The 10,433-nt window shown below is 41.0% G+C and overlaps 1 protein-coding gene across 1 annotated transcript; it reads right to left on the bottom strand.

Annotated features, from left to right (window-relative positions):
* Positions 1-1,750: 1,750 nt before the first annotated feature.
* LOC147635927 (putative protein phosphatase 2C 68) lies at positions 1,751-3,953 on the bottom strand. The gene is made up of 3 exons (XM_086801322.1): positions 2,973-3,953; positions 2,439-2,883; positions 1,751-2,349 (listed from the first exon to the last, which is right to left on the bottom strand). Exons 1-3 carry the CDS (start codon positions 3,654-3,656, stop codon positions 1,952-1,954), a joined length of 1,527 nt encoding a protein of 508 aa, XP_086657448.1. The 5' UTR covers positions 3,657-3,953; the 3' UTR covers positions 1,751-1,951.
* Positions 3,954-10,433: the final 6,480 nt, after the last annotated feature.

Genomic DNA, 10,433 nt, shown 5'->3' with positions numbered 1-10,433 from the left:
GCATCTCTCCCTGACATAATAATAGTGCACCCTTAATGTGCTTTCTGCGAGCATGAAAAACTGGATTCCTCGCTCTGATTGTCAACGAAAATGATAGTGGTGGTTGAGGACTCGCCAATACCCAAATCAATAATAAGGTGCCTGAGCCAAAGCAAAAGCATGATCTCCCTTATATGCATAACAGAGAGCAAAGGCGAAAATTTATTGTTGGACTCAAACTAACCATTAGGGTAGATGTTAATATGTTTCATCCTCGTAATCTCAGTTTTGCTATGGAACTTGCTCTCAATTCTGTATGCAAAGCTTCTATTTCTGGAGATTCTAGAATACAAGCAAATGCAAAGAATTCTAAACCATCTTTTCCTTTAAGAAATTTTGATAAATCCAGGATGTATAAGGGTAAAGATGTGACCAAAGGAGATGTTCGAAAAGATAATAACAACAAACTCTCAAATGGCAAGTCAAAGAATTGTATTGTCAAGTGTTTCAAATGTCACAACAAGGAGGGGCACATTATATCAGATTGTCTAGAAAAGAAAAAGAATTTCGCACATGTGACTCATGTCAACATGGTTGTAGATGATGATGACGATTCACTCAAGTAAGAGGGTAATTCCAATCCTGACCAGTGACTATTCAGTTGAAGGTAAGGCTCCTATTCATGCTTTGTTAAGAAATCAAGAAAAAATGAAAGGAAATAAAAAATCTATTTTGAATAATGATGGTAATTCTCATGATTTTATTTTTGAAGAGGCATTAAAAGCACTTAACCTAGATGCATCACACTCTAGTTATAAGGTGAAAGTTGCATTTCAAGGGACTAAGTACAATTGCACTAAAGAGGTTGAGGACCTTTAACCAAAATTTTACTTTTAGTCCCTTGGAAGGAGAGATTATTTGCGGAGTTTTACGTTACGTTGCTATAAGCACTGTTATAAGCAGCACTATAAATGACGCTATAACTGGTTGTATAATCACCGCCTCAATTGTGCTGATAAAAAAAACATAATACAGAAATTGTGTGGAAATTAAAAAATAAAACAAATTAAAGTCCAAAAAACTTGTCAAACATCCAAATTCAAGTCTCTCTCTCTCTCTCTCTCTCTCTCTCTCTCTCTCTCTCTCCGTGTGTGTGTGCACACGACACATGGCATGTAACACTTCACAAGTGATATTCCCAAGTCCCATTAGGACTCACAAAATCACATAGCCAATAACATATTATGATTCACTGATATTATAGTGTATTGTGAATGTTAGTACGTAGTACTCTCGAAATCATATTAGTACTCTCAAAATCATATTAGTACTCACCAAATCAGATAGATAGCATAGAACACATAACACGCATGACCAATGGAATCTCTCTCTCTCTCTCTCTCTCTCTCTCTATATATATATATATATATCTCTCTCTCTCTAATATATATCTATATTAGAGAGAGAGAGAGAGAGAGAGATACATATATATTAGAGAGAGAGAGAGAGAGAGAGAGAGAGAGAGAGATATTATATATGTATCTCTCTCTCTCTCTCTCTCTAATATAGATATATATTAGATATATATATATATATATATATATATATATATAGAGAGAGAGAGAGAGAGAGAGAGAGATACATATATATATATATCTATAGAGAGAGAGAGAGAGAGAGATACATATATATATATATCTATAGAGAGAGAGAGAGAGAGATACAGAGAGATAGATTTCTTAAACAATCACGACTACTTGATGACACAGTGTAAGGAGAATAATAGCAAGGAAAAATATATTCACAATTGTAAACCTCTTGGGATCCAGTACATGTGCGGTGTAAGGAGAATAACAAAAAATAATAATTCACAATTGTAAACCTTTGTTGGATGAGCTCTGCCAAACACGTTCTTGGGCAGTCTTTCTTGTCGTGCACTCTCAAAAAAAATTTAAATGCAGAGATGTACAAATTACAGCCGTTTAAGGTCCACAACCACAACGCTGATATTATCCTTGCTGTTCTTGGCAAGGGCTAGCTTGGTGAGGAGGGCCGCCACTACCTGGGAGGGGGACTCCTCCACATCGGCGGCATTGCTCTTCAACGCTTGCTGCTGCTGCTGCTGCTGCTGCTGCTCGGAGGAGGAGGGGCGGCGCTGCTGCTGCTGCTGCTGCTGCTGCTGCCGCTGGTGGTGTGAGCGCTTGCTCCGCCAGCCTGCCAGGGCCTTTCGCGCCACGTTGCATACCAGCTCGTTGGAAAGCACGTCCCACAGCCCGTCGCTGGCGAGGATTAGACACTCGTCGTCGTCACTGCGCGCGGTGCACGTCACCTCCGGCTGCCCAATTACGTAGGGCTTGAGGTAGCGATCGCCTGTATTAACAGTCACGTATTAGTTAGCCGCTCCATTCCTGCGCCGAATCGCTACCCCTAATCACATCAGAACCACCGAAACAACCTACCTAAGGCTCTCGACATGGCGAGCACTCCTAGCACTCGATATCCTTGCCACGAAATCACATGACCGCCAGCCGCTTCGATGCGAGCCACCTCGTCAGGACGGTTTGCCTTGTGGTCGGTAGAAAGGGGCACGGCTTGCCTTCCACGGCAGAGGAGAGCTCTCGAATCCCCGCAATTAGCCACCACGATGTGGGTGGCGCCGACCACAGCCACCACCGCCGTAGATCCCACCGATCCCGGCACCAACGGCTCTCGACAGCTATTGCTGGCCTCCGCCTTGCTTTGTGAGCACTCAGATCCGTGTGGACAAAACCCGCACAGCTCCTTATCAAGCCTCCGGAAGCACGACTGCATGGATGCATCCCATTGCGACGGGGAGCTGCTTCCTGCTGCGCTCATCTCCTCCGCCAACGTCCCATGCAACCTCTCTTTGCAGAATTCTGCCGCCTGCACAGACGCGCTCTTCCATTACTAACAAATTCGATACCCCACTGCATAGAAGAAAGCTGAACGCAAGAGAGTGGAGATCGTGTTACCTGGGGCCCACCATGGCCGTCGTAGACGCCGAAGAAATGGAAGGTGTCAGCGGGTGCATTGGCCCTGTGGTCGACCTCGATGGGTAAAGTGAGAAACGACGGCACGGCAACTGCAGCGTCCTCCATTTCACGGCTCCGCCCACATATGCTCACGACACAATGCGCCGGGCAAGCCGCGGAAGACGCGGCGGCGCTCAGCCTCCTCTCCTCCTCGTCCTGCTGCTGCTCCTCTTCGTCATCGTCCTTCACACTACTCCGCCTTTGTACCACCGCCACTGCAGCGTCCTCAGCCGTTCTGATCACTTTGCTCCTTCCCGTGGCCTGCCCTTCGATAACGGCACCTGCGTTATCCCGCGCGTCGCGCACTGAAACTCCGACGTCAGATGTGCATTCCACTGAAATTCCTAAAGTAGAAACAGTAGGCCTTGTCTCCTTCCCAGCTCCATGGGTTTCAGCCAGCCCCTCCAACCCGCCGACCAGTCTATCATGCACTTTCGCCCTCTTAGCCGGAGGTTCTGCAAAACGTCCACACGCAGCCATAAGTTTAAAACGCCGAATCTCTGAGCGCTTGCATCTGGCTGCTATGGTCTTGGCATCGCGAGCATCCGCTTCTGTAAGAGCCTTGCTTTTCCACTCGCATACCTTCTGCGAGGATCTCTGAGGGAAAACTGAATCTAGAACCATGGCGACGATGTGCGGCCTGAAGTGAAGGCACAGAGATAATATCTGACAATTTGAGAGGCGGCAGCCAGTAGTGCACAGCCGAAAAGGAGCAAAACAGGGCGAAAGGGAAGAGTCGGGCCTCCTGCTAAAGGGCGCAGAGAAACAAGAGAGTCGAGGAAAGCCTGGCGGAGGTACAGTACCTGCAGAAAAACGTCAAGCCATGAAGGGGTAAGGCAGAAAACGAGGAAATGAGAGGGAGAGGGGATGGGGATGAAAGGAAGGAGGGGAGGAGGGGGGGAGGAATCCTGCGACAGCTGTGGTGAGAGCTTCAGAAGCTTTTCTTTAACTCACCTACAATAACGACCACGTGGCAAAATCTCACCGGTCGAAAGTTCAAAGGTCCGTAACCTACTGTCAACCCCGTCACGAAAGGGACTGGCCGTCCGAAAGCCGGCCTCCGAGGCCACGCCGTGAAAGACCATGCCGTGTGTTGCCATCTCATTGGCCCAAGTGTCCTGTACTTTATGCTTGGATTCCTGCCACTTGGCGCCCCTCCTTCAAAAGGAGGAAAAAGGAGATAAGGGTCGCCCACATCAAACACTTCCCCACTTACACGCGCCATGAGCAAGATCAATGGCAACCCTTTCCCTACCTTGAGAAGTTGAAGCTTGACACTCCCTAGTAAGAAAACCTCAACTTTGAGACACCCCACATTTTCCCAAATCCCCTATGCACTTCTCTCTCTCTCTCTCTCTCTCTCTCTCTCTTCTCCTTTTTTTTTCTTTTTTCTTTGCAAGGAATGTTACCAAAATTCTTCGATGCGGTTGCCTTCCCTCCACATGGAGCGATAGTGATTTCAAGTTATTAAATTTATGCTTTCACTTGTACACATCGCATTGAAACTATGTGCCGCAGAAGAATGGCACCAATTGTCTTCCCCCACAGCAGAGCGATAGTGATATCAGAATATTAATTTTAGCTTTAACTTGTACAAATCACAGTTTAACATTTTGAAACTGCCTACTCTAGAACAATCACACCTCAAACTTAGAGAACATTTTACTCACTCCAACTATATTACACAATATCAACCAATGGACCCAATGGGGTTGTCTTTGCCACATAAGAGTGGTAGTGATGTTAGGATTTTCTAAATTCACAATTCCAACAATGGAGTGCTTGTGATTTTAGAACTATTGAAACTATTGAGCTTATAACCCGAGGTAATGGGTTCGATCCATGGCTACCTACATTGCATGGTGCTACCTTGTACCTCATGAACCCGTAGGTGTGTGTGTGTGTGTGTGTGTGTGTGTAAAAAGGGTATGCGGGACCCTCATGTTATAAAAATCATCCAACTTTTTTTAAAAAAATCACAATTTAAAACTATTGAAACTATGTACTCCAAAATAGTGACACCTCAACTAGGAGAAAATCTACACACTTACTTTTGTTATATTACACAATTTCAACTAATGGACAAAAGACACCTCATCAAATTGGTAAAAGGCTATCCCTACCTACAGAAAAGCACTCAATGTGTGAATTGCCTTAACTCCTTCAAGTAAGAGAATATCATTGCAAGATTTTTTGTAGGCACCACATATCAACATTTTCCCAATTCTTTGATGCCATTATCTTTGCCACAATGTAGTGATAATGATTTTGGGATATTGATTCTAGATTTAACTTAAAATCACAATAAGAACAAATTATGGAGTAATGGTGATTTTATAATATTAATTTTAGCTTCAAATTGTAAAAATCACAATTCAAACTATTGAAACTATGTACTCCAAAATAGTGACACTTCAAATCGTAGAACATTTACACACTTATTTAGTTACATTTACACACTTATTCAGTTATATTACACAATTTCGGCTAATGGACAAAAGGCACCTCATCAAAGTGGTTCCATGACACCTCCATGTAAACTCATATGGGTGAGAAATGGTTTTAGTAGCCACCATCATGTAATAAGTGTCCGCTCTATCCTATGCTTTACCCATCTTCTTCACAATAGAGACTTAGATTCTCTTGCCAATGTGGTCATGCATTAAGAAGGTTGGCATGCATTTTCACATGCAGTATTTTGTTTTATTTTTCACCTCTTTTTTTGTAAAGCCATTTTAGTGCACCTAAGGAAAAACGATGAAATGCTTATAGCAAAGGGAAAAATCCTTGCAAAAAGTAATCTTCTTTTGTATATTTTACTTTACAAGATCTTTGCTGCAAGAGAATTCTTTTAGGTATACTCACTTGTGTGGCTTTGTGTCAAAGGGGCTAAGAGGAAGGCAAGTATGGATGTTCAAAGTACGCATGCAAAGAAGCATTCTAGTATGATTGGCTATTTATCAAGGCACAAAGTTGCACGTTAGCATTTCTTTAAAATAAGTGATTATCTTCTGTTTGGCATTAATAAGAGGTAGGAATGGGGGGTATAACATGAGTGTTCGAACTATTACTTGCCTACTAGCATTTCTTTGAAATAAGTGATTATCTTCTATTGGCATCTCGGCGGGCCAAGGGGGTCACTCAAAAATATGTAAGATAGCACGTGAGTTCAATAGAAGGGGTTTTTTTTCTCTTGTGGAGTTATAGAAAATTTACATACAAAAGGGGATTTGTAGAAAATTTTGGTACAAAAGGGGTTCTTTTATTGTAAAAGTGTTACAGAAGGTGTGTTTTTAAAATTAAAAAATCTGTAAGTAGGGGGTTTTGTAAAAACCCCTTGAATGCAGGTACTACGTATGGGACTAACAGAGTGACCCCCCAAAGTTGGCATTAAGAGATAGGAATGGGAGGTATAGCATAAGTGCTCGATTTATTACTTGCCTACTAGCCCCTTCACCCTATCACTAATGTTGGCATTAAGAGATAGAAATGGGAGGTATAACACAAGTGTTCGAACTATTACTTGCCTACTAGCCCCTTAACCCTATCACTAATTTTTGGATATGCTAAATTCCTTCAACCCTAAAGTATACCTTAGCATGGATAGAGTCAACTTTTTAGTAGCTAAAACCTCACGTGGAAGTCTTAAAAGCCGACCCCTCTCTCTCTCTCTCACACACACACACACACACACACACACACACACACACACACACACACACACACACACACACACACACACACACACACACACACACACACACACACACACAACAATAAGGGGGCTCTCACCAAATACCATTTCTATAGCACATGCATAATGAGTCTCAAATACACTAAAAAATATCACATTTCTCCCTTAAGTATTTGAATTTTTATGTAACTTCATGGAAATAAAAACTCTTATCTTACCTCTAATGATATCATACATATGCATCAGTGCATCTCTCTCTCTCTCTCTCTCTCTCTCTCTCTCTCACACACACACACACACACACACACACACACACACACACACACACACACACACACACACACTCACTCTCACACACAGTATGTATGCACACATACACGTATGTGCACATATGCACAAACACATAGCACACACATGCCCACATACATGTACACACACAAGCCCGCACATGCCCACATACAGGTACAAACACATAGCACGCACATGCCCACATACACGTACACACACAAGCACATATTTCTCATTAATAAGCCTTACCTAACTTGTAATCTAATAAGAACCAAATAGAGTTGTTTACGTTTGACAAGGGATATGAAATATGACCGTCTGTATAAATGATGCTACAAGTACATATTGCAACATGATGATTCATGTGATGGTGGTGACCCATGGAATTATTCCTATTGTTGGGCAAACTATATTAAAACAACCTAACACGCCTTTAGACTTTTATGTCTGAATGTTTTGGACTTAACACACCTTTAAACTTTTATGTCCCAATGTTTTAGAATTATTATTGTTGTTGCAAACGATGGTGACCCATGGAATTATTACTATTGTTGTAAACTATGGTGACCCATGGAATTATTATTGTTATTGCAAACTATATTAAAATAACCTAACATGCCTTTAGACTTTTATGTATGAATGCTTTGGATGAAACACACTTAACATACCTTTAGACTTGTATGTCCCAATTTTTGGATCATATAGACATAACTTGTAACATATCTCTATATAAAATATAGATCTCACCTCTTGGGGTGAAAACTTGAGTATCAATGCTCCATCATCATATTGTATTGACCAAACGCCAGTGGTAGCTCATGTTTATATACATTATGAGGAGTAGCCATGGTTAAGCATCCTAGGTGTGCCTGGCATCCCTATATTCACACGAGATGGTGGCCTAGGAGGTGAGACGGTTTTAGATTTGGCACACTACCAAGTAGGGTACATTATAAACTGTACCGTTATCCCATATAACAGTCCATACATGAAGTAGGTAGACTTTACTCTTGGACACTGACCTTAGGAGGCTTGAATGGGCCTAATATGAGTCCGAATGCCCGTTGGAGGTGGGGTTCCTGTATAGGAATTTCTAGTACATTTATATAGGCCAATTCTACACCACACACGGTGGCATAGAGTATGACCATGGACATATATGGTCATGTTATGGCCACCCCACATATATAGACCTATATAGTAGATGCATGGCTAATCTCTCCTCCACGTAGTACGTTAGTCATCATGTGAGTGTACTCTCAAGCTTCTACTAGTATACAACCTTTATTTTGGTAGTTCTTTCGAAACAGCCACATCAAAGCTCCCTTCATAAGAGCACATGGTTGTAGGGCTTATCCTCTTATACCATTATACTCACAACCGACAGGTCATATTGCAAAGTCGACATGCACACACACACACACACACACACATATATGCATGCATACATGCAATAACACCTCTTTTACTTTCTATAGAGGTATATTACAGTCTCCAAAATGACCTTTACGATGAACCACTATCAATAATGAAATACAAATTTAACATAAAATGGGGTTTTTTCTTTTCCCCAAAAGATGCCAAATCATATATGGAATACCTACTGAAAAAGTAAGAAGATGCGATCTACTCAAAAAGTAAATGCTAAAGCTACTATACCAAGATTGCAATCTCTAGGATGACAAGCACATACTTTGAGCAACATTAAATGGGTGTTGCACCTTTCAATCAACCACAAAAGTGTCATTGAGATGATCCCCTTCTTATATCAACACAATCCAACCTTCATACACCCACTCATTTTGGAAAAATGTCATTGATTATCCCAAAGGCGACCCTTCTTATATCAACACAACCCAACCTTCATACATGATACACCTACTCCTTTTGCATAAGGTATAGCCATGGCATTAGGGGAAAAACTAGTTTTATTACATGCATAATGCCAAATTGCACTATGTGCATTATTCTAGCATTTTGATTATGGAAACCTATTAATGCAAATCACACACTGTTCAATTTGTGGGCGAGCCACTAATGGACTTTGATTAATCATGGGTGGAGTGCTTCTAATCACAAATAAGTGATGATGGAAGAGGATGATGATGGAAATTTCCAACACATTTCAAGTGCTTGATCGTCTCATTACAATTGCTCTCAAATATTATGTTCATATGATGGTAAGCCATTGATAAAATCTAACACAAAGATGGTGGAAGGTACTTCTTTAAAGCAACATTACTCATTTTAAAGATATATATATATATATATATATATATATATATATATATATATATATGTGTGTGTGTGTGTGTGTGTGTGTGTGTTTATACATATGTAAAGAAATTACTATATATGCATAATTATTATAAAATTAATAATTTTTAGTGTGTGTGAGAGAGAGTATAAATAAAAAGTGTATTAAAAGTAAATAAATTTTTAGTTCCTGCCTTCGCTCTGCTACCAGCCCTTGTTGATTTCATCTTTTGCTTCTGCTCTTGTCTCAACTCTCATCAATTCTTGCTTGCTTGTCGTTGGAGCTATGCAACTCCTCCTTCTCCAAGCTTTCCTGATTTTGCTAGTTTTGTTTATATAGCAAAGTCTCTATGTGTGTCTCCACTTCTTCTGTGTGTTTTTTCATGGAGTCTCCTAATCATGTTTATTCAAGAAGAACAGAAAAAGCTCCTATTGCTTCAGATATCAAGAGGATGCAAGAGTTAATCTTGATGCACAATTTTCATATGATGTTTTGTATAAGGACTTTTAGGTAAATCAAGTGGCCTACTAGGATAAGCTTAAACCCACTTTAAAATGTAAAATTCTCATGTAAATGATTTTGTCCAAGGTCAAGAAACTTTCAAAGGGAATGGTGATACTTTTCTTTCCTGGAAGAATGCCCTCTACAAATGATGTGGCTCAATGGCTAAAAAATATGTTGGGAGGTTTCTTTGTTGATGGTGTGCATTATGTTACCATGGGTTTTTTTAAGGTGGTGTTATCTGACATGATGTATAAACAACAGTGTTGGAAAATTCTCCTTTATTTTACGGCAAGAAGATGGTTCATGTGCTTCCTTGGAATCCCACCAAGGATTATTATGCATTGGTTAAGCATTACTGCCCTATATGGGTAGAAGTGGTGGACTTTCATGTGGTTTTTGGTGAAGCTTTACCAATTCTGGCTAAAGAATTGGGTTCAGTGATATGCCCCCCCACGTATAATGGGAAACCATAATAGATTCTGCAAATTATGGGATGGTAATAAACCCACCCCAGATTCTATAAGTGTGGAAATAGAGAATGTGCATATGGGTGAAAATTATTTTGAGTTGATAAGGGGTATCTTTGTAGGAGCATGCTTCACATGTCACAAGTTTGGACACCTAGCCATAAAATGTCCAACCTTGAAACTGCAACCAC

This window comes from Cibotium barometz, chromosome 8, assembly GCF_041138505.1.
Source record: "Cibotium barometz isolate CiBa-2024 chromosome 8, ASM4113850v1, whole genome shotgun sequence".
In the NCBI taxonomy this organism is placed as follows: domain Eukaryota; kingdom Viridiplantae; phylum Streptophyta; class Polypodiopsida; order Cyatheales; family Cibotiaceae; genus Cibotium; species Cibotium barometz.
The sequence above is the reverse complement of the archived record's forward strand: the minus strand, read 5'-3'. Positions and strand labels throughout refer to the sequence as shown.